Source organism: Ascidiella aspersa, chromosome 9, assembly GCF_963924565.1.
Source record: "Ascidiella aspersa chromosome 9, kaAscAspe10.2, whole genome shotgun sequence".
NCBI classification, from domain to species: Eukaryota; Metazoa; Chordata; class Ascidiacea; order Phlebobranchia; family Ascidiidae; genus Ascidiella; species Ascidiella aspersa.
Genome location: NC_139455.1, coordinates 21,526,690 through 21,551,241, shown reverse-complemented (window position 1 = coordinate 21,551,241; position 24,552 = coordinate 21,526,690). Strand labels below are relative to the sequence as shown.

Sequence of the window (24,552 nt, the reverse complement as noted above, 5' to 3'; positions counted from 1 at the left end):
TGACGTCTTATGGCAATGACTTGTTAAAAAATGAAGTGCTTACAGTAAAAAGAGATTTGCACGTAAAACAAATTGCTTGCTAATGTTGTGTTTTGTGTTATTTTTTAGCTATTTGACTTGTTTCGACACTGGTTAAACTTCTAGAACAGGGGTTCTTTAACTTTTTTCACCGCAAACACTTAAAATTTGTTTTTGGTTCGCGGGAGCACGATAGGCGAGGAAATTTAAAATAGGACGCCATAAATTGACTCACGACTTACAATACAATTAGACTTCATAAATCTGTTGATTTTGGTCCAAACTATGTGAAAGTGAAATGGAGTTTATAAACAGTCCGTACAAAACCGTTTTATTCTTAAGAAAAATTGAAGTTTTACAGTAACATTTCAATTAGGCTTGGACCCCCTAAAACTAGTTCACGGACCCCAGTTTAAGAACCCCTGGTCTAGATAAATATAGAAGCTTGTATACACAATATTTGACATTACCAGCGTTTTGCTATTAGTCAGTCAGCAACGCTCGTCCCCCGTTTAAGTTCAAGTGGCGAAACAACCACAGCACGCCCTTTAAACTTCAGTGGCACAACAAAAGAAACGCACCATTAAACCTTTATCGAGCTAAATCAACTCAATTACCGGCGGGGACTTCGGGCAGGTCAGCAACACTGCTGGTCAGCTGTGCAATGTATCGGTCCAAGTCGTCCAGTTGACTCTGCAGATCCGGAGCCAAATCCGGCTGCGTCTTGAACTCTGGTTGACCCCGGCCCGGAAGCGACGCAACGGGCGGCGGTGACGCAAATGCTGCGTCGGCACGCAACGTCACCGGTGACGCCAGTTCTGGTGACGTGGCGGTTGCAGGCGGCGATGAAATGCTCGAACGCCTGGAAAATTGCAAATATTAATACACAAGATGCATATACGGGGAGGTTTGTCGTAGTGCAAGCAAGGCCAGGATAGAAAAACAACACGAAGGTTATACTTTAGAAATGGGAAAATTGGTTTAATGGGGGTAATCAGGGCTCTATTAACCATTAAGCGAAATAAGTACGTGCTTACAGCATCCAGGGTAAGTGGCACCATAAACCAATTACTGTCGAATTCACATTATATTTCTTCTATCCTAATCATTGTTTTTTTTGCAATTTACTTATTTACTTGTTTAATATTTTTATATTACAGTTTTATGTGCCGCAATATTGTAAGTGCTTAGGGCACCTAATAGGATTAATCTGGTCATATCGTCAATTTGTTTTTCTCGGACTTGCGTTTTGTAGTTATAAGTTTCATTATTCAAACAAAAGCGAACAGTAGTACAAGACTTCGTTTAGTCAAACAGCCTACCGTGTAGTTTCACCTTTTAACGACCGAGCTTATTAATATCGCATTTAACAAAAACAAGAGAGCGGGGGCAATTTTCGCCCTGGCGCGTTTACGAGGTGACTGGCAGTTAGCTCATGAATAAGTGATGGCTAATGAACACTGCCAAGAGGATCGTACGATGTGGTTAAGGCGCGGCGGCGAAAGTTTATTGATGTTTGCCTTGAGATCTTCGCTCTTCCGTCATCTCGAAAACGATCGCGCGATCGCGTTTTTACGACGATCCGTCAGGCGATGGTGTTTTTCCCAACGCTCGCCATGCGTGCCTTTTGATGACCTCATCATAAGCGGATAAGATAAGTGGCCAACTATATATGGACTAGCATAAGCTTTTTTGCGAACTTACATCTCGCTAGATCAGTTTTTTTAACTGCGGGGGGTTTAGGACACATTGGTTGGGCACATCCTACTAGGGTTTCCAAGATTAAAAAGCATTTGATAGCTCGACTAAAGTAAGTCATTTGTATGGGCACCTCTTTAATTGTTAAAATGATTGTTTTTTTGCTTACTTAAAAAGCTAATAGGCCAAATTAAAGCTATATGGGATTTTCTGCTTTTAAACGGACAATTTAACAGTATTTTAAAAATTCCCGCAGGGCCCGTCGATTCGTTTTATAAGGCGGTGGTGTTACTGCGGTACAAAACAGACAACTTTAGGTTCATATGATATTATTGAAGTCTATTTTATTATTATATACATTTCTTTACTTACGACAGACGCTTCTTTTGCTCCTGGAGCTGTGATGCGAGAGGGGCGGGTCCGGGATCGCGCGGAGGATCCATGTTGGCGCGGAGGAGCTTCTGTTTGTTCTCAAACTCCTCCTGGAACTTGTCCTGGCGCTCTCTCTCCTTCTGCCGCTGCTTCTCCTGCTCATCGAACTGCGACTCCCTCCTCTTCAGGAGCAGCCTCTCCTGTTCTTCCTGCCTCCGGAGGATGTCCAAGTCTTCTTCGCGCCTCCGACGCTGGATCTCTCTCTGGCGCTCCTCTCGCTGCGTTTGGAGCAAATCTTCCTGGAGTTGTTGCTCGTAGTTGAACGCGTCCAAAGCGTGTTTCTGTAGTTGTAGATTTTGCTGCTGTAGATTTTGTTGCTGTAGATTTTGCTGCTGTATATTTTGCTGCTGTAGATTTTGTTGCTGTAGATTTTGCTGCTGTAGATTTTGCTGCTGTAGATTTGGTTGCTGTAGATTTTGTTGCTGTAGATTTTGCTGCTGTAGATTTTGCTGCTGTAGATTTGGTTGCTGTAGATTTCGCTGCTGCTGTAGATTTTGCTGCTGTTGTAGATTTTGCTGCTGTTGTAGATTTTGCTGCTGTTGTAGATTTTGCTGTTGCACATTTCGAGCCTGTTGGCTTTGTTGCTGTAGCCTTTCCTGTCGCACTGGTTGATCGTAGTTGAACACTTGTTGCTGCTGATGTGAATTCTGCTGTTGCAGTAAATTTTGTTGTTGTAGATTCAGCTGCTGTTGCTGTATCTTCTCCTGCTCGTATCGCAGGCGTTCCTGGTCTCGCTGTTGCTGTATCTCGCGGTGCCGACGCTGCTGTTGCTGCTGCAACTTCTGCTGGTCCAGTCTCTCCTGCTCCAGCTCCTCCTCATAGCGCGTCCTCTGCGGGTCCTCCTGGCCATGTCTCCGCCTCCGCATAACCTCCTGCTCGTACTCCTGTCTCTGTTGCTTATGTAGCTGATCCTGTTGCCTCTGCTGTTGCTGTCTCTGCTCGTACAGCTGCTGTTCGTAGCGGCGCACCTCCTGGTCGTGTTGTTGTTGTTGCTGTTGTTGTTGTTGCTGTAGCTTTTGTTCGTGTAGCTGCTGCTCGTAGCGGCCCATCTGTTGTGGCTGATGCATTGGATGCGCGTAGGCTGGGGTGAAGACGTTGGCGCGCTGAGCTGTGCGCGAGTCGGGTACAGAGAAGCCGGGTGAGGTCTCGTGGAAGTGAGGGTAGCGCGGCGAGGAAGGGTCAGCGGATGCTGACGTCATTGTTGACGTAGCCATCGATGGGAGGGTTTGGGGCGGGTCGCTCTGCGGAAACAAAGAAGTCCGGTAAAGCATTATCGAAAAATATGGTAATAAGTTCTCTATGTACAGATCTGTAATGTAGCTTGATAATGAATTGCAAAGTAAAAAAGGTCGAGTAGATCGACATTAACTGAAGATGATGCAAGCTCGTATTGAAGCGTCTTAATCGAGATGATGTCGATCTACTCGACCTTTTTGGCCTTGCAATTCATATTCAAGCTAAATTATGTAAATGTTTCCTGAACCATGTTTACTACAAAGCACGATATACACACATGTGTTCAATAACTAAGATCTAGCTCTTCTGAAGGTGCTTTTCACCAACGATTGCGGCTTCCGTATCAATAGTACACCGAAAGCTATCGCAGACTCACCGAAATAACGATACAAGCAAGGCAGACTAGAAAAACAACTAGCCCGGTATGACCAGAGGTCGTGAGTTTAAACCTCACCGCATGCTAGTTGTTTTTCTAACCTGTCTTCCATCATTGATCAGATTCGACGAGTCTGCGACAGCTTTCGGTATATTTACTACAAGTGTGTATCAAATCAGGGACGACGCACGTGAATTGATTTGTTTTGTTTTTTAAAAGTATATCGCCTAAACGTAGTATATACCTTCGTTGTAGATGTGTGTGTTTAAAAGCAATCAGAGATGAATTCAGAGATGGATTTTGATGCAGTTTTGCATTAAGAAACAGAATCCGATTAAACAAACCTAACGTTAAGAAAACAGAAACTGGAACTAAATATGAAAGCTGATTTCGGCAAAGCACAAGTTAACACTTGCACAACTGCAATGCGAAGCTATTAACACCAGTGGTTGTTTAACTTTTAATATCATAAACTATGAGAAGATTCGGAATAATTTTAATTAGCCTTATTCCAAGCACGAAATATTATGTGCATTAAATTAATGATCAGCACAAAACTGACAGGATAACTTACATTCATATTTCTGTTACATTTTTTAACAAGTTGAAGGTCGATTAAAAAATTTTTGTTGCTATAAGGCAAATGTGACCATCATCACTAAAACTTCCTTTCCAGATAACTAAACTAACAAATAACGACTCGCTAACTTGGAACCTTAAAAAAAAATTCAGTAATACGTATTAAGAATATCAAAGCCCATACAGAAGTAGATATTATTTTGAACGTTTCAAACAACTCTTTATTAATTTTCAACACACGATTAAAAGGAAAAAAGAGTTATTCGAAACATTCAAAGTGCTCCCTACTTTTGTATGGTCTTTGATATTCATTGCGTCTTACTACAACCTCAAACCATTAGGCTCCGAAGTTTCAGTAATCAATTACACCAATAACGTCTGTACCTCGGGCTAAAATTCTAACGCGAAACGTTTAGGAGCAAATGTGCGAAAAACCCTCGCACTGGCAAAAACAAGACAGAGGCAACAAAAAAACGCCAGTTCGCTGGAAACTCAAGAGCTGCGACAATGGAAGCACTGGAGCAAATAAAACGAGCTAGGCTCGCCGAATTCCAGGAATGCGACGGAAACTTAACCCACTGTGAACCCGTGGGGTGATAATAAAAGGGGGGAAACAGGTGGGGATAAAATATGGGAAACTCTATCCTGTAGTGGGTTATTAGATCGACCCTTATAATTTTCGGGCCCGTGTACAGAGGATGTCGGTTCTTCGCACGAAAGCTATTTGCTATATCTCGATTAAAGTTGCATTTAAGCAGTGGTTTGCTACTCGTAGAGTTGTCTTGCTGACGCTGCGTACCATTTGGTTTCATACAGAAAAAAACTTGGGTTAAATTAAGTAGAGAATATACTGTTGCTGCCAGGCATTCTTTCAATTGTAAAATTGTTCTTACGGCAAACTTTTATTAAAGTACCAACGTTTCGACGACCTATTCGGGCAATCTTCGTTAGGACAATATTATTAGAACGTGGTCCATTGTGATTTTTCTTTTGTTGTTTGTTTGGTACACAAACATATTTTGGTCTATAATTGCAATAATATTGCCCTGGACACGTTGGTCCTTCAGTATTTTACTTAGTTTATAGTTAAACAAACTCTCTCCTATATGGCTAGCCGCAGATACTTCTCATCGATTAAAGGTGACAAAGAGTATAGAATACAACTAACATTAATTTTAAAAATCTGCATAAAACCTAAAAGCTGCTTGGAAACCTTCTTGTACCACTAATGTACTACAAGATTGGGAAACACTGCATTAAAGCAATTGGACGGATGACAATATTTATGGGCGCCCCGTGTCAATGGAGTATTTTATTATGGGACTAACAAGAAGGCTCGCGTGCGAAAATGACACTAAAACGTTAATAAAAAAACCGACGCTTTGCTGATCTTTATTATAGTTAGTTACCGTGATAAACTTTAAAATCTCGTGCAATCGATATGGCCCCGTATGTATAGTATATACACTGTACTCTATGAAGTACACAGAAATTTGAATTCAGGGTAATCGCGAGGTTACACTTCCACAATTTGATTTGTCCCTTGCATCTCAACCGCACACTTCCTTATTGCCGACTCCGCGTAGTGACACATGACCGCTACAAAGTCCAATATAACGTAGGCACGACAGTTTGCATAGTGAGGTTAAAAGCAGCTGATCCCGTTATGTATTTTTATTACTTTTTCACCCTTCTGAAAAAAACTTTGCTTAAAACAGAAAACATGTTTTAAAGCGAAATTTAAAGAAACGAAAGTGTGTAGACACGGCAATAAACTCGAAGCATGGCGCGTTTTATATAGTCATGGAAGCTAAAGATTCCCTTCATTTAAACTAGAACGATATAGCAGCAAAGTAAACAGTATTGGCCTTTTGGTTGAGCATTTACGTCATCCAGTATTTGCTAAACCAATTTAATTAACTATGACTAATAAATATCGCAGACAAGCGGCGGCTAGTATGATGTTACCATACTGTTTGACGATTTATTCCTCAAATTAATAACTTAAGTCAATAGCACAAATAAACATACGTAAACCTAAGTAACGATAAACTTGGGCTTCAATTTTCTTATATCCATAAGAGTTATTAACATACAGAGCTAGAGTCTTAATTTCGCAAAGCAAAACAAGCGTAAAATGTCATCATAAATATACTTCAATCTGAGTAACGATATACTTGGGCTTCAATTTTCTTATACCCATTAGAATTATCAAAACATACAGAGGAAGTGTCTCGATTTCACAAAGCAAAACAAGCGTCAAGTGCACCAAACACAATTCCCCATCCCCAGGACATAACCCCCTCACACTAAAGCTAAATTAGCTCCTTAGAATGATCGACTTGTTTTAACGTAACGACAAAGGGCGCCAGCAGTAGGTAATTGCAACCAACCTGCCGCCCTAGCCCGATAAACCCTAAACAGCGCAGCACAATACCAGGTCACTTTTCACGTGTCTTTCCTAAGTTGTCTCGCGTCTTATGCGCGGCGCCTTCACTGACAAGCGTGAGCGCATTTGGCGCTGTCTGTCTGGCAGCGGCGGCGCGCAACATCAAATAAACCTAAGCGGGCTTCCCTACGACCAACTACAGAGAAGCCAGGGCGCTAAGCCTGTATCAATTCCCGCGCCTTAAGAAGCTTCGAAGGCCGCCGATCGCTTGCGAGGACTTAATAGTGTTTGCAGGGAGCAATATCGCGTGCTTACACACTTCGCGCCGGCCAGCGATTACTCTGACTGGTAATGGCGGGCAGTCTTGTTTAAGAAGATGCACCTTTGAAGGAAGCATGCTTGCGTATATGCGCTGGCAACAAATATTGCTACTCAAATACGTTGCTTATTCTACAAAATCTACCGCTAGTTGTTTCTATAAATTTACTGCAAAGCAAGCAGTGCCGGTAAAAGTCCACACAGCTTACTTCATTTTATGTGCCGTACGTGAATTTCCTAAAACAAATACGACCGAAGATCATGAGATTTTATCAAATATCTTATATGCTTGACAAATTCTGGGCACGGAAACAATTTGAGTAGTGTCCTAACTATTTTATCTAAAGGCAAATTAAACTCAATAACTGCTATTACTAAAACTGTGCTAATATTCTACGTTTAACATTTAAATCGCAACATGAAGACATAAACACGCCTCCATTTCTAGGTTACTCAAATATACCAGATGATAAGCACATCAAATTTCTTAACGTGTCTATCACTACCAACAACCCGCCAGGCGACAAACAAATAAATCTACTGACTTAAATTACATCGAGATCCAGATCTATCCTTTGAGCTTACAGGAGATATTGCAATAAAGGCGCTTGTCATAAGCTTCGACCCGTCATCATAAACCTGTCATCTTCGAAATGCGGAAGACGCCAGCGAAAGGCTGGGCTAAAGGCGAGTTTGACCTATGCATGGTCGTAAAAGATCGAATAATCCAATTAGTGAAAGCGGGTTAAAAGCGGGACGGACCAGTGTTGTAAACAAGTCATTTCGAAATGACCGAAGTCCCAGTCAAGTCATTCGTAAAATAACTCAAGTCCAAGTCAAGTATTTTCGAATAAACAACAAAGTCAAGTTCCGGCCCAAGTCAATAGTTGTCCAAGTCAAGGCTCAGTCAAGGCTTAGTCAAGGCTTAGTCCAAGTCATAATTACAGCAAGTCTACTTCAACAAGTCTGATAAAATCGTCCGATTACGAGAAATACCTCCAGTAAAATATATCATAAACCTAACTTACGTACAGCAATCAAATTGTTTTATGTGTGAAAATTAAGATAAATAACCCAATTTTATAAAAAAAAAATGCTTAAACAAAAAACTTCATTTCAATCAAAGTCACTTGCTCAAAAGACTTAAGTCAAGTAAAGTAATTTTGCTCAAATAACTTAAGACAAGTAAAGTCATTTTGCCAGAAAGACTTAATTCAAGTCATTGACTTAAGTCTATACAACACTGGGAAGAACAGACTGATAGACTGGCGATCTGGTTTAAACGATTTACAGCCCGTCTATTAATGACTGCCAGGCCTAATCTCGCGTTCGATTGGTCGCCTGTTCGAAATTTATGACGGATCACCGTTTGGTGACGTACTACAGGGCGCCAGGGCGAACTTTGTTTGGATGCAATTGCGAAGGAATAACAAAAACCGACAGGGCGGGATTCGCAGTATTAGAGGGAACCTATAATTCAGCATTGATAATAATGCAGACATATATACATGTCTTTTTTATAGATTCTTATTTAGCCTTGAGACTGATGCAACAATTTAACGCTAACCAAGCTGTAAACTAAAACATCACGTACTACCACAGGAACAATGGCTGCCAATAAGTATAGGACAAAACATAAAAAATCTTAATTTTTGTGAATTAATAAAAGTTTATCAGATTCATTGGATTCCGTATATAAAAGTGTTGCCTAAACCTATTCCTTTCGATGTGTGAATGTTCCAGGTAAGCCAAAATACGGTTCTTCAGGGTAATACCCGTCATTTTTTCTCACCCCGTGCCTTATAAATGACGTAATGTCATGCTGCAAAGTCGTGGCCTTGCACGCGTTAGTTTCCTTAACTGGGTGTAAATTGATTGCTCAAACCACAGTGGATGTGAAAACCTGAATCAGGGATTTTGCAGACGTACGAAGTCCACAGTGCTAGCAACTTTTGCGCAAAAACAGCCTCTCCATCGTTGTCTCGCGAGCGATCGCGCTACAACGACTCCCGTGTTGTGTAGGCTGAATAAACTTGGTACCAAGATAAGGGGAGCTAGCGTAAGTGGCGTCCAAGACCGTGTATAAATTATTTACAGAAGGAACGGTAGGCGACCGAGCCAAGGTGTACAAGCATCAGTAAATTGCAGATCTGAAGCGTCGCGATTGCATTGAAATTCGTTTTCGCGGACAACGCTTGGCAACACACCATAAGCCTACCCACAGTTTCTCTCCAGGTATTTCAATTGAACAAAATAGGGTTGGTTGCATTACATAAAGACAAATTGTATTGAATTCTCGACAAGATTTCGCACAACCCATTAATAAAAACAAGCACATTTACGTAGTATTTTTACGACAAAACAACTTACAACATTATAAATTGCATGGTATATATACTATTTCAGGCATAGCGTACCAAACTTATTTATTGCAGAGATTTGCGCTAACAAAACGAAATGGATTGGCACAACGTTAATAAATCGCAGTCCGTAAACTATTTTGAGGGTCTAGTTATACAAAAATCAGTTCGGGAAATTGCCGAGAAAAAAGCGCCCATTTAAGGATCGTCTCGACCAAACAAAACGGAGCAATTCAATAGCTGTGAGAAGCGGTTTGCGAATTTCGGTCGTCCGTGGAAAAGTCCATTATATAACTTGGTCTGAAATACGCTCAACTTGTGCAATTAATATTTCGATATTTGGGTAGCGGACGAGGGCAGTATAAGGGAATTTTAAATGGTTTAAACCTCTTTATGTTGGGTCACCGTAGACGCGTTGTGCGTTAACAGAAAACGTCAAAAAAGTCGTGAATTGGTGAAATATTTCAAGTTCGTCGCTTTCAGGTAAAAGACTAAGGACATTTTTTTGGTCGTTAAAGCAACCAACGAGTTATTTGTCAGTTGGCTGACGGCGCCAATCAATTTTTGGGGGGAGCGAGCTCTACTGCAATATATGTAACCTTTTATAATTCTTGTACAATTTTTTAATAGTTTATCGGTGAATGGGAGAATATTTGCTACCTATTATGGCCAATTTGAGCTATGTTTAGTCAAAACAGTATGATATTGGTGATGGAGTTCTAAGTTTTGCACAGGGATTTAGCACCATGCCACCCTCTTCCCAAACTGTGTTTTGACAACTTTTAACAACAAAACTGCAAAAAACAAATTTTAGTAACCATATGCCATACTTATGATAGCCTACCTGCAGTATTTTATTGATGGCGTACAACATGCAACAAGTGACTCAAAACCAACAGGAACTATAGACGATCTTGTTTATCAAGTCATTCACATTAAAAGGTTTATCTCGTTCACGAGTAAGATTGAGTTAATAACTAACGGTTAAACGGCCCAAATGCGCCACAAATGCCGCAGTCAAATGCAGCGGCAACCATGCATACCGAACGCCCAAAAAATTGTTGGGCTATTAACAGATTATTAACCCCAGTTGACAGAGCATCGTTGGCAAGCTTAAATGTCGCTAAGGACGTACGACCGTTTTTCTGTGTGAAACTTCAAAAATCAAAGGACAATGGAACAAATAGGTTCAAAAAAGCCCCAAATACAATTCGCTAAACTTTCCAGAGGATGTAATCCCTACCGAATTGACAAGTGCGACAGCATTTCGTGTATTGACAAAGAATATGGAATTATGGAGCCACAATGGTTGGACGACAGGACGTTGTAGTGAGACGTAGTAGGAACGTCAAAGCCCATACAGAAGTATATAGCTTTTTGAAAGTTTCGAATAAATCTAAAAATAAATCAAGACTTATTCGAAACGTTCAAGATGCTACCTATACTTCTGTATGGACTTTGATATTCTTATACGTCTAAAAATGTAATCAATTTCGAAGTTCACTTCTAAGAAGGAGAACCATTTGCAAATTAAAAGTGAAAATAGAAATTTCCATTGTCACTCGAATTCGATTAGTGCCTTCATTGCAACCTTTCCTTACAAAAAAAGCAAAAAACGATACAATGGAATGCAGCACGGATTGAACCGTTGAGAAAACAACAAAGCAGTGCTTGTTATGGCGTTTGGCCGCGCGCCAGACTTCATGCGGTTCCCAGGTATTTGCAGTTTGCTTGTTTGGTCGAGCAATTATGCGAACCGAGTGTATTGCGTCGGTGATACTCGCGCGAGCTCAAGACCAAATATGGGCGCATGTTTTAGTGCAAAGAAGGAGACCGAAAACGTTGGGTGCCAATCAACCTTTCTACTTAGGGTTGCGAACATCTTGTTGTGAATAGGAGATCCTGTACTACGAGCATTGTTGGTCCGTGACTTTTTAACTTTTAGAAATAATTTGCACTATACGTTTGTAATTTTAAGCAATGTTTGGGCAACAGGCGTTGTTCAATTGAAACTTAAATAAATATAAACAATGTTTTTGTTGCCTAAATACTGATAGAAACAAGGTTTGTAGGAACAATTCCATTTCTAAACGATTTTTAAAACGATGTAAATACTTAACGTTTAAGTCGTGAATATCTATGATGCTTTTTGCTAAAATTAATGTCATTGACTTTTAAAACCCTAAGAATATACCAGCAACTGTATGACCGTACAACACCTACAGTTGTAGGTGATCAGAGAAAGTTGATGGGCTGCGTCTTTTTTTTTTCGAAAATTATGGGCCTGAAGTTTTAGTGTTTTACTAATAAGTGCTGGCACGTTCGTAAAAACCCATTATTGCCAAAAGTTACCCATAATCTTCGTCAAAAAGCGCTGAAACGCGGGAAAGAGCGACTGGGTATATCGGTCGATCAATCAGCCAGCGAAGCATGCCGACAGGAGAGCCGCAACATAACACTGCATCAAGCCTCGCCTTATATGGAAGCCCAGAAGCCCAAAGCTGGCACTGGGGGAAGGCCCTGTTGTGAGATAAACAGGCGAAGGTATGCGGCGAAATTTTTTCGAAGTTGCGAAGGGTAGTGAAAAGGTAAAAATATAAAAGCGCAGGTTTACAAGCTTAATTTTGCAGTGTATAGCTGGTGTTTTCCATGTAAAAAGACAAACATACGTTTTGACAGGATATCTTATCATAGTAAAGTAAAATGGTCGCATAACAATTAAATTAGCTTTTTCGTACTGATACTTCCAAACTGTTGTTTTGTATTGAGTTTGTGATTTTTAATGTCGCCAAGCTATCTTTGTCAAGCCTCTCTGTGCAACTCTTACTGGAAAGCCTCGTTCAACACTTGCCAGATTTGACCAGTTAACGCATTAGTATCACCAAACCATTGTAACAGGTCCCACTCAACACTCCACAGTTGCTGGTCCGATAACTTTGCGCGAAATTCGATAAACACAGGAAGTGCCGCCATGTGCGCGAACATCCTTATTATGACGTCATGAACATTCCCAGTGGTGAAAGTCATTTTCAAACAGTGCACTTATGTTAAGTCCTCGACTTAAGTCATTACAACATTAATTGCTTACTAACTGATAAGTCAACTACAAACATGCATTGTATTTTGGTAAACTCGCAGAAAGTGTTAGTGCAAAAGATTTTCGAATATTAGTTACAATATTTAACCAGAACGCGACAATTGGACCTACCGATTTTTGGAAACACAAAACTGTAATAAATTTAGTGGACATTAGTACAAATTGACGGCAAACGGAAAAGGGGGTTAACTTTATCGAGTCAAATCTGTTTAAACTAAGCAGACACAGGCCCACAATTTCGTCTGGGCCCTATGGACCAAATAACAACGTTCAGTCGCTCAGCATCAACAAACTCGTAAATCACTTAAAACGCCAACCACCCATGGAGCTAATGAAAACTGGCACACACGCGCAATCGCTCATGCGTCGCCGCGGAGTCGCCCATGCGAAACGACAGCTCATAACGAGCGGAGACACTTGGAATTGATTGAACAGATTTCGCTGTGCAACGTTATACTAAGCGAGCATAATCAATTACACTGTCTAATACGGCAAAAGCAAGACAGGCTTTGAAACACAGTATAAAAGCACCAACAATTTAAAAACAAAATACATAAATAAAAAAAAATTAGGTCGCGATAATCACAAAATTTAGTATGAAAACAAATGATACATCAAGTTTTTCGTCACAAAAATTGCACAACTTGATACACAAGAAGTGGTGATTACCTGGTGCGTATGTAATGGCCACAAAAAACAAAGGGTAGTTTGTTTTTAAATTCAAGTCTGTAACAAATTTAATTTTTGTAAATTTAAATCTTTAGCCAATGCATATTTCGCAAATAATCAACATTCAAACTTGTTGTGGTTTAAGTTATCTGTACAAGTTTTTGTCGGGATGTGCATGCTGTATTAGCAATTGCCATGAAAAATTAAAATATAGAAGGAACGCAAATAGTTTAAATCGACCAGAAGAAAATAAAAACAATTCTTCCTTGTTATATAACAACTGGTGAACTTAGTCACAAGAAAAATCTGAATTGTGGCTCCTTATATGCCGCAGATTCTATGGAGATCACGTAACAAACCCCAATCGCACGTCCCAAGGATTAAGGTAAGCTGCAAAAGAACTGAAGTGACACGAATGCGAGTTATTCCAAAACGTTCGTAATGCTGCTTTGACTTATTCGGCAATGAGTGCTTCAAAATCAGTTTCAGAACCTGCATTCCGACAGCCTAGTTTTAAAGTTGATAAGTATAACTGTCTCGTTCGCTTAGCATGAACTGTCCGAGTCATAAACAAACTTGGTTATAAATTATTTGCTCATAGCTTAAGAAAAAGGAATGTAATTTTGGTTTGTCGTTTTAATTTTTCTCCAAAACGACATCAAAGGCAACTTACATAGTACTCGCACAAACACAACGATATTAACTTAAAAGCCACATGCCGCGAAAAACGCTGCGCGATCGCCTAAAAACTAAAACACACCTCAGCCGTGCGCACTCCGACAAAACCGTATATCAAACGTTTCCGTTAGGGAATAAAAGCGCTTATACGATCAGAAGATCAAAGACAACCACTCGACAATAAACAGCATTAAACCCTGCATCCTGTCCGCGAGTTATCCAACAACAACTCCAGCCAAGGCGGCAAAACCAGCTAGTCGACTGCTGGAAACGGACTGAGCACAAGCCGAGGCTTCTTATCGTTCGAAGTGCGAAGGCAGGAACCTTATCGAGTGAACGCCGTCGGCCCCAAATAGCCGCAGATCCCCGATAGGCCGATCCCTCAATTACTCGCTTAACCCTTTTGCGCCTATACGCTTGGCTGGTCTGCTGTCTTTTATGCTACAAGCGCAAACGTTACAGTGGTATAGCATTATGGTCCAGCGTATACGGTGGCATACAAGTTGTCCCGGGGGTTATCAAATGTATCCAGCTAGTAGTAGCAAAGGCATTCACTGTTTTTGAAAAAAAAACGGGGACAAGAATTAAACTGACCATTTTCTACGAATTGCTTTGTTGCAAAACAAAAAAATAACTAATAGCACCGTTTTAATAACCTAATTCTTGCTAAACACGTTCTAAATGTGGTAGGAATTTCAACGCTTGAGAACCACTGCTCAAAGTCTTTTCATTAAAAATGATATCCGCTCTAAACGAGTAGGCCTAAGCTCAAAATCACGGGAAGCAGGGCGATTGCCAAATTTCAGCAAAATCTATCAGCTTAAAAAAAATAAAATAAAAGTTCAATTCTCGTCGCTAAACCAACTTTCCATTACGACGGCGGCATATTACGCACGTCATTCTGCCTTTTGCTCGCGCTAAGCGGAACCGTGTCGCCGCGACGGCGTCAAGTGATCGTAGGCGCGAGATAAGAAGGACAAACAGCGACACTTCCTATTGGATCTGGCCGGTGGCAAGCGTGTCAATGGCCTGTTGTTGTGCTGGAATGAAAAACCCTAACTGATATCGCTCTAAACTGGGCGCTGACAGGTCCACTGGACAACGGTTAAAATCGAGTCAACAACTCTAGCGATGAAGTTGCAATAGCGATGAAGTTGGCTCAGTATAACCAAAGCGACTCAGTTTTTTTTTGTTTTTTTCATGGGTTAAGCCGTTCCACGATGGTTAGGATTCATCTGAAATTTATTAAGGATTCGGATACAACTGAATTTCGAGCTGCTACTCATAAAATGTTTGACAATTTTGGAACAAATTTGAAATACACTCGATTTTCACGTAAGTGCAAAATATTAGAATAAAGATCCCAGGCGCCAACTAAAGCGAATTTTAGTCACTTAACTTAAAGCTTGATAAACCTAGCCGACCAAGTCAGGTGATAACCAATACTTATTTACCTGTCGTTGCACTGTGCAACACTTTTCCACTAATAAAAAGCCAGGAATACAAAAATATCACCCATTGATGCCGACTTCACACGCAAGCTGTCCAAACAACAACGGCACTCCACCCAAAATAAAAAAGCCATAAATAGCGCTTTCCAATTTTCTCAAAACGGCTTACTTGCTAAGCTCAAACGAGCCGCTGGTCGCCGTCGACCGCTCGTCTCTTTCAGGCCTTGAGAAAAAAGGCGCAGAACGGCTTGTTTTGTTTCGCGTCGGCATTCTCACAAGGCGCCGGTACATTTTTGGAAGTCGCTTCAGTTCCGGTACGGCTTCTGTTCTGTTTTATTGTTCGCGGCCCCTGTGAGGTAACAATGGCCTTGTGGCTGCTGCTAGCTCGACGCACGATGGCAGACAGCGCGGGCTATTTGCGGTTTTTGCGGCATGGGATTCGAACGTGGGTCGTGGTGCGCGATTCGTATTTCGCGGATAAGGTCAAACGTTTTGGATGAAAGAAGCGTATATTCGCATTGTTTTGCGTCGCGGCCACATTTAGGGGACGGCAGAACAACGGGTTTGACCCGTAAGATGAAAAAGTGCGTTTTGGCCAAGCCGGGTACAACGTTCTACTACAACGTTCTAAGTAAAAGAATAGAACCAAGATAAACAAGCGCAACCCTTGGCAAACTAAAGCATGTTAAAGTTATACTTCGGGATGTCCGATAATATCGGGTTGGATCCGATACCCGATACTAAGTGGTTAGTATCGGTACTCGTTCGATACTAGGCTGGTATGGGTGCCGATCGGATCCAACCAGCGATTTTCTTTTTGAAACACAAATTTATCGAGCAATAAAGTAGATGTGAATAACCTAATAACACTAAACGATACTTTTCGTCCAAAATATCGGGTATCGGTATCAGATTCATTAAAATGTTAAAATCTGACATCACTAGCCACGATCATTTTTTTGCCAAACTTCACAGCAGTTTCGAAGTTGGTAAACATGTCCATTGCGACTGAAAACTTCCAGCGTTTAACTGCATTGTGCAGCAATGGGCAGCTATACAGTTTTCCAACCGCCGACAAATGTCTCGCAGCACGAAAAAGCAAATTTATGAATCACAAGCTGGTTCGCTCGATTTGCGGGTTATCTCACTTCGCCATCTCGAAAGGGAACGACGCTTGAGTAATCGCGATAATGAGGAGATATAGCACCGGGAGACTGGACCACTTAAAACAACTTGATGCTCCCGTTTAAAGCATACTTTTTTCCTGTTTTTTAACACAACAAGTCTAGTTCATGTGTGGCGATCGTCATCTCGCCAAGAAACGCTTGGGAAATGCCGATAATGAGGATTTATACGACCGGGTTACTATCCCACTTAAAAACAACACCAGGTCCTCGTTTAATTATACTTTTTCCTTTTTTTGCACTATTCTTTTTCACATGTCGCGTGTTGGGAAATTGGATGTAATAAAAATAAATCGGTTCTCTTTGATGTAGCCTTGCAAACTTGTCCAACGCTTAGTACGTCCAAGTCTAGACTCCCAAGGACTTGTCGAAGTGACGCGAGATCGTGCAATGAACGTTGTTTCTCACGCCGCATTACAAGTGTGTGGAAGACGTTGTCATCATCGGTGTCTGACAGAACACGATGTCGCTTGATGTGTTGTAGGGTGCGTCCGGGCATTAGCTAAGGCGACAGAAATAGTGGCGTTACAGTATTTAGATGGAAATTCCCGAAGCTCCTGGGAAATCTGAACTCAAACTTCGCTACGCCAAGGCTGGATGTGCGTCGTTTACTGTGGGATGATTTAAAGCACAAGACAACCGGTATTGAAGTGTTTAGAATGCGCAAATTGTCTTGTGCTTAAAAGATTAGCTACAAATTACAACTTCGCCAGATGAAATGTAGTTTTTATGGAAACGAATTATTTAAGGCGTAAAACGGAAAGTTCTTGTAAGGATGGAGCCACAAGTTTACCGAAACAATGCAAAATTACAGAGCTCCACTTCAAAAAAAATGACCATGTTTGGGGGTCAAACGGTGCCCTTTGCCCGTGTACCACGACAACCGAGTTCCCTTGGTCTTTCAATCTGGAAACATCTTTAAAAGCGCGCCAAGCACGCGAGCTATGACGTCAATCGGAGTAGATACAACACAGCAGAACTACGTCACCGATGTTTAACAGCCAATCGCAGAGGCGTATATGGGCATCAGTTATTGCCCTTGATTGGCGGCGTCGTTAGGAGATAGCATCCTGTTGTACACATAACAGACTGGACAGCTTAAATATGATATACCAAACGACAAATAGTGGTTTTGGATGAGGCTTTGCTTTTTGCCATTACGTCACTGCCTTTTTTGCTAAAAATCCGATACCGGCCTGATTCACAGTTGTTTCAAAATTAGAACAACAAAATTCTTAGTTAACATTTTGTGCGGCCCGCAAAGGTTGCCGACCCCTGGCTTAAATCCATGGTTGTCGATCTGTGGTATGTCGTATTTTCAAGTTCCAGCACCAATTGTCGAAAAACTGAAGATTAACTGATGATAATACAAGTTCGTGTCCTAACGTCTTAATCAACGTGATGTCGATCTACTCCTTTTTGACTGCAAATTCCTTAACAAGCTAAATTATCGTAAACATATGTTAAAGCTTGGGTTTGGTATAGCAACATTAGGGATGGAAAATTAGTGCAAATTCAAAGACATTTTTTGTCATATTTTGGGAGTTAAATATTGTTTGGGCCAGCTATGTTTAAAAGCAAGGGTCGTTGAGTTGCTTGTTTGCTTAACACGCTTCCTTCACTAGTGTTTTGAACTTCTATCCATGTCATATGATTACACGAAAACTGGAAATTCTCATGACAAACGTTATCACATAGCGCCACCTCGCGGAGCGATAACACTAAACATTTCAATAATATTTGCCTTTAAGCAAGTGTTTTACTTGCTATAACAAAACACCTAGTAGTCATAATTTATGAGCAACATCCGAATTTTGTAACCCTTTATCAAACGTAAAATTATTGTATAGCGACGAGAAATGATAGGATATTTCGTTGAACACATGAATGCATAATAATAAGAAATGCTTTATTGGTACAAGCTCCATCAATCAAGCGCGCAAAAGTTGCTGAAATTGAAAAACGGTATCGATCGAAAAGCCAAGTAAATAGCAATGGTCTCCCCAGAGAGACATCGATAACTGGCAATGACTCGTACACAAAAGTCGCGTGGCATACGTAATTGCATTCACCCTAGGGGAAATTGCAAGGCTATTGTTATGAGCCTGCGCCCTTTACTGCAGATATTGATTTACGGCAACGGTCCGACAGCTGGTGAGTTATGGCGATCCTTATCTCATTGGTTTAGTTAGGCGTGCCATCGATTACTGCTAACCGCCAAAAAAACGCACTTAAAAACATATATATCGAATGCTGTATAAGTAGCCAAGTACCGATGTGAAAGAAAAATGTAGGAGATAATTTAGTGTGACAAAATTTTAATAAAAAATCAAATTGGTGATAAACTGATAATATTCCAAACTTTTTTTTTGTAACCGCCTATAGGTAAATAGACAGAACGTATAGTCACTATAAGCCAGTGTTCTTAACCCATGGGTCGCGACCTTTGTGTCGCCGTTTCATTTGGTTTGGTCGCCGACTGCAGTAATCTCAACTGATAAGATTCATTGAGATTGGTCCTGAGCAAGATTGCTTCAAATCAGTGTTTCTCAGCTTCTAATTCCCAACGGTCCAGAGAGTTTTGAGAATCTTTAGCCATCTGATTTTTGCTCAACCCTTACAAACTTTTTGTTTAAGATTAGAGTGGAATAAAACCATTTATAATTTCCAAAATTGTGTAGAATTGATGTGTTTTGTTCCAGTTTCGTGTATTGTGACATTCTAGTGAGTTGCCTATGAAAAAATCTTGTAGGGGTGCCGCAACCGATTTATTATCTCTGAGGGGTGCCGCAAGCCATAAAAGGTTGAGAACCACTGATTTAAACTTTTGGAAAATTGCAGGAGAAATACAAAGGCATCGATCATACTAAATTGTTTCAAACGTAATTATGCTGCCTTACGTGTTGTTCGCTTACACAAAAAATTCACTGAAAAGCATTGGGTCGCCAAAATTTCACAGTTCTAACGCTTAGTATTTAAGTCGGTGGGAAAAAAGGTTAAGGAACACCGCACTAAGCTAAGAAACAGCGATAAAGGCTCTTCACAGTTGCGCAAAACGATTTAACACGACATAAAAAGAAATATGGGAGCCATGTGAAGCCTATATGTAGTCCACGCCTTACATAATGTGTGTATATACCTTTTCCGTTGTTAAATCTGCACTTATTACAAGATATGTACACTGATGAAATATTTAAAAAAACGCTCCTGAGAAGATTTTTTGCATATAACCTACAATGTGTGTAATATAAAAAGCACAAGAAAAAAATGATTTTAATCTTCTTAAATTACTTGTATAGAGGCATGTTTGAAAAAAAATTTGACCGGAGAAGATTTTTTTTTTTTTATCCAAACAAGAAACACCAGCTGTTAAGCTCCTTTTCAACGAACTGCATGTGCCGCAACTTGCAGGTTTTAAATGCGGCAGTAAACTATCGCACTTCGTTTGCACCATAAACAATTACATGTGGACATAATGTCATGCACAATTTACACAGCGCCTCAACCAACACCAAAAGCATCGGACGAACAACCCACAACTCGTATGCTGTTTGACAAGTTCCGTGGAATAACTGACAGGTGGCAAAATCGGAAGAAGGCAAACAAAAAGTTCTACATTATTGCAAAGCCTTCACAGAGCCACAGATAATGTTACGTTGGAACCTAAAGAAGAAATATGACTTCACTGTTTTTTTTCTGTTTTGTTGTTTTAATTTTTTATTACAAAACCTCCCATATATAAAATATTGTAAGAACGCCTGTTGTAATACTTATCTTTCTTATAGCAGGGCAATGGTGGTTTTACTGGCAAGCATTGCAATTAATATTATCTCAATGCATACGCGACTTTAAATGTTGGATTTCAAAAGTAGAATACGTGTTGCTTATATAGTTAAGTCAGGGCTTCACAAACTTTTCAGTCTGCGAACCCTTTTTAATATCAAAATTTTTGAATTTCAGCAGGAGGTCGTTCACGTTTTTATGAGAGAAAACTGAAACATGAGCTTAAAATAACGTTCGATTTGCTATAGGACGTAGCTATCTAATTGGTAAGTGGTCTGATATGGCTGGTCACCAATTTTTTTTACAAAGGTTCGTTGCTGAAGCCTAAAATATGAAATTCCGGCAAGGTCAACCAGGTCAAAGATTAACGGTCCGGTTCGTTTTAGGAGATTGGAGGAAATTTAAGCCGCTCTCATCCGGGATTATGGTAGAAAGAAAAAAATGGAAGGGGGTGCAATTTAACGTATTTCGCTGTAAGCTGCAAGAGATTACAAGTAACGACCTCTCTGGCGATCGATTGCATATAACGCAAGGTTTCACTATGGATAACAGTCGCTGTAAATTACCATCAAAATCGCTTGACTGTCAGCAAATTCCCTCAGATGAATCTACAAATATACTTTACAAGAGTTCAACTAAAAAAAAACGGTTGTGAAATAATAGCAGGTAAGCCAAATAACTTCGAAATGTATACAAGATTGAAATATTGCAAGCACCTCAATATCGTTCAGAAGAATCCACAACTAACAACTACTTTACAAGAGTTAAAAATTAAAAAAAAAACGCGACAAAAAAGGTTTAAAATAATAGCAGGTATGTCAAATAACTTCGAAAAATATACAAAATTGGAAAATTGCAAGCCCTTCAATACCGTTCAGAAGAATCTACAAATACTTTACAAGAGTTGAAAAATTAAAATCACGGAACACACGGTTATCAAGTAATACCATAAAGGTCAAATGACTACCAAAAGTATACAAAACCGAATTCACTTCAGAATGTGAAATGTCAACAAACGGATTTAGGAGGGGGACGGTCTTTATAGGGCCGCGGTGAAGATGCTAAGAAATGAGCGCAAGCATGTGTAGCACTTTGTAACTCGCCACGCCCGCAAACACTGCTCGATTTGCTTGCAGCATTGCATCTAACACGTATGACGTGCGACATTTGCAGGTGATTCGTCAACATTGACCGTCGCGTTATTTCGCGGTTGGCGTCTGGTGTTTGACAACGCTTCGTCGGCGAAAACAAACAGAAATGGATCGCTGCCTGACTTGGTTTCTCTTTTAACATTTAGCGCGCCACAATGACGTTGGATTTACTGCATAACTAAAAAAAATTAACATGACCGACTGCACATGATATGCCTCACTATAAGTTTCACTTCGTGTGTTACAAAGTATACGTTTTCGTTGTATTTTCTGTTCCCTTCTAACAAAACAAAAAAAGATTTGCTGTACAGCTAAGACGTAGTACGAATATCAGAGCTCATACAGAAGTATAGTTAACATTTTGAGGCGTTTCGAATATCTCTTTATTCATTTTCAATATCTGTTGAAAAAAAGGCTAATTTTTTAAAATGAATAAAGAATTATTTGAAACATTAAGTGTTATCTACTTCTAAATGGGCTTTGATATCCTAACGTTTTACTATTACCTCCAACAATTATGCTCCAAAATGGATAGCTAAGCATCCTTCCTTAAAACTACTTATGCGATAAAGTTATCAAAAACCCCAAACAAGGGTTCCATTTCGCCTTACGTGACGCTTTAATAACCTAACACCTCACTTGTGACAAAATTAGTTACTAGGTTAATGCTTTTAATCAATTGGCTATGGTTTGAAGGCTCTTGAACATTCTACATTTTTAACAAGCTCTATATGCGTTTTCTTTTAAAACTGGACCGCATACATCAAGGGTTTTTAAAGTTTTTTGAACGCGGACCCTTACCAAATAAGTTGGTTAGCGAGGAACATCGTCGACATGAAATTTTAGTTAGGACGTCATAAAACAAGTAAACCTGGGAAACCTACTGTTTTCGGTCCCTAAAAAAGGGAAATTGACGTGGAGTCTAAACACATTTCATGAAAAAAGCGACGTTTTTTCATTTAATATTTTTCTTCTAAAATAGTGTTCAATTTTTTTTGATAATTTAATATATTTTACTTAGGCCATCATGTATCCACTAAAACGATTCCACGTACTCCCAAAGGATCCGTTGACCCCAGTTTTTAAGAACCCCTGGCATACATGATGTATGGCTTCCACAGACGTGATGCAAAGTTTAATATATCTCAACGAGCAATTATTCAGAGAAAGCGAAAGCGGAAAACAGCTGCTGTACAGCAACAACCCTAAGGGTAAAGAACGCCTTAAACACGCCAAAAATCGTTCGCTCACAATCGGAATGCCACGAAGCACATTGGAACACAAGCCGGCCAGGAGCCTATTGTACACACGGTACTTCCGGGGTCTGGAAATGTGGTTTGACTCAGCTGTGTTGCGTTTAGCGCGGCCAGTTTTGGTTTTGGGTTTCTTGCAGCGAAAACATAATCCTTTGTTTTTTGTAGGAAGTCTGTTTTTTTTTCGCAACCCGACTGGAATCTGTCGAACCCAAAACCGGCGTTTTCGCTGGCCAAGAAAAGACGGTGACGTTCATGCATTATAAGGTTTCAAAACAAGGGGAGAGTTTAGTTCGAGACTTCGCAGTTTACTTTACGTAATCTTCCACCGAGGCCTGAATTTACTTTCTGCTCTGCCCGGCTTAAGGCGTGTCTTTACTCTCCGCCTCGGTATTAAAACCTCATAAATCTTCAAGTAATTTGTGAATGGAGTTCCTTGTTGGATTCTGCTTGGCAAAAAGACCTGGGCCAAATCGAAATTCAATCGAGCGCGAACCTTGCAGATTTCGGGGGATTTAGAAGGCCGGTGTTTAACTAACAAAGATTACATAGCCGCTGGGTTAAAACCGTCAGCTTAAAACACCTTACAGCAATTTTAGGTTGCTGCCAAAAAACGGCACAAATGTAAAATCGCTCCACTGTAAAATTTGGGGGGTGTAATAATCCACCTTGGGGTGGAAATTCGTAAAAAAATGGTGTTAAATTCCACCATCATGTGAAAAAAGGTGGAAATAAAACTCCTAAGCGTTGATTTTTCCACCAACATCGATAGTATAAGGTTTATAGCGTGGAAATCTCCATCCTGTGATCCTAAAAGCTCGGAAAAGTCACTGTTTGTCTTGAAAAAACTACCCTTTACTAGCGTGTTTTAACAGCGGCGGTGTGACAATTGACCAAAGGAAGCACACAGCTCGAAATTTTATTGTGTTATATCTCCGGAACTAAACAGGATATCGATACGAAATTTATAAATATGATTATTAATATTTTTTAATAAAATGCTGATTATTGGCAAAGCTCGATTGCTTTGAGTAATGTGTAAAAATTTCTGATCGATATGTTGTTTACTTCCGGCGATAATACACCATGAAATTTAAAGCTGCGTGCTTTGACCAATAATATTAATTTTACAAGAACTTTCCCAAAACTATATAGAAACGTTTAGGTCCAGAATGTTCTCAGCGTTGTGCCGAGCACAAATATTAATCGTTATCGAAACAATTACATGCGCCTTATAGGAGCTCGGAGAAGCAACGCAGACCGGGCTGTGCTCGAATGTAAACAAGACGCGTGATTCCCACGAAAACACCAAAGGGAAAGCGGTTTGCGCGACTGACACCTGTAAGACTGCAGGAGGCGTTATCAACGCAAGACAGACCCGCGACTGAATGCAGATTTTTCGACTTACCGACGACCAACTAAAAAACCCGAAGTAAAGTATCTTTCCATTTTTTGGTATGTTTTAGAGAAAGACCGATGCATCAGTTGATAATAAACCAGGCCTAGCGAGTTATAAGACTGACATGTTCATATGATATTATTTATGGCGTTTCCTTGATAAGAAACAAATTTCTTCTATTTCTTTCTTTTTTTTCTAATTTATTTTTGATCTAGTGGCTGACTAATTTAACATAGTGTTTGGTTTACTTCGTTGAACATCTTCTGGTTTAGTTCGCTAAACAATTTGTACAATTAAATCGGTAAAAAAAGTGAATGCAAATTTCATTATACGTTTATTCAATAAAGGTATAACTGTATCTTAGATAATAATTGATGCTTACGCTTCGCAGCTTAACTGTATGCTGTCGAAGACGTCATGTCCCTTTGACATTTCATATACACAGCGCCCGAAAGTGCCACATAGTTTGTTTGCGATTGAA

General features: G+C 40.1%; 1 protein-coding gene across 1 annotated transcript in view; it reads right to left on the bottom strand.

Moving 5' to 3' along the window:
• Window positions 1-627: 627 nt before the first annotated feature.
• Window positions 628-24,552, bottom strand: part of LOC146133569 (uncharacterized) — a 49,439-nt gene continuing 25,514 nt past the window's right edge. Inside the window, exons 9-10 of the mRNA XM_083397793.1 lie at window positions 2,089-3,389; window positions 628-880 (exon numbers count right to left, since the gene is read on the bottom strand). Coding sequence (XP_083253919.1) covers window positions 628-880; window positions 2,089-3,389 — 1,554 coding nt within the window. The remainder of the gene's footprint in view (window positions 881-2,088; window positions 3,390-24,552) is intronic.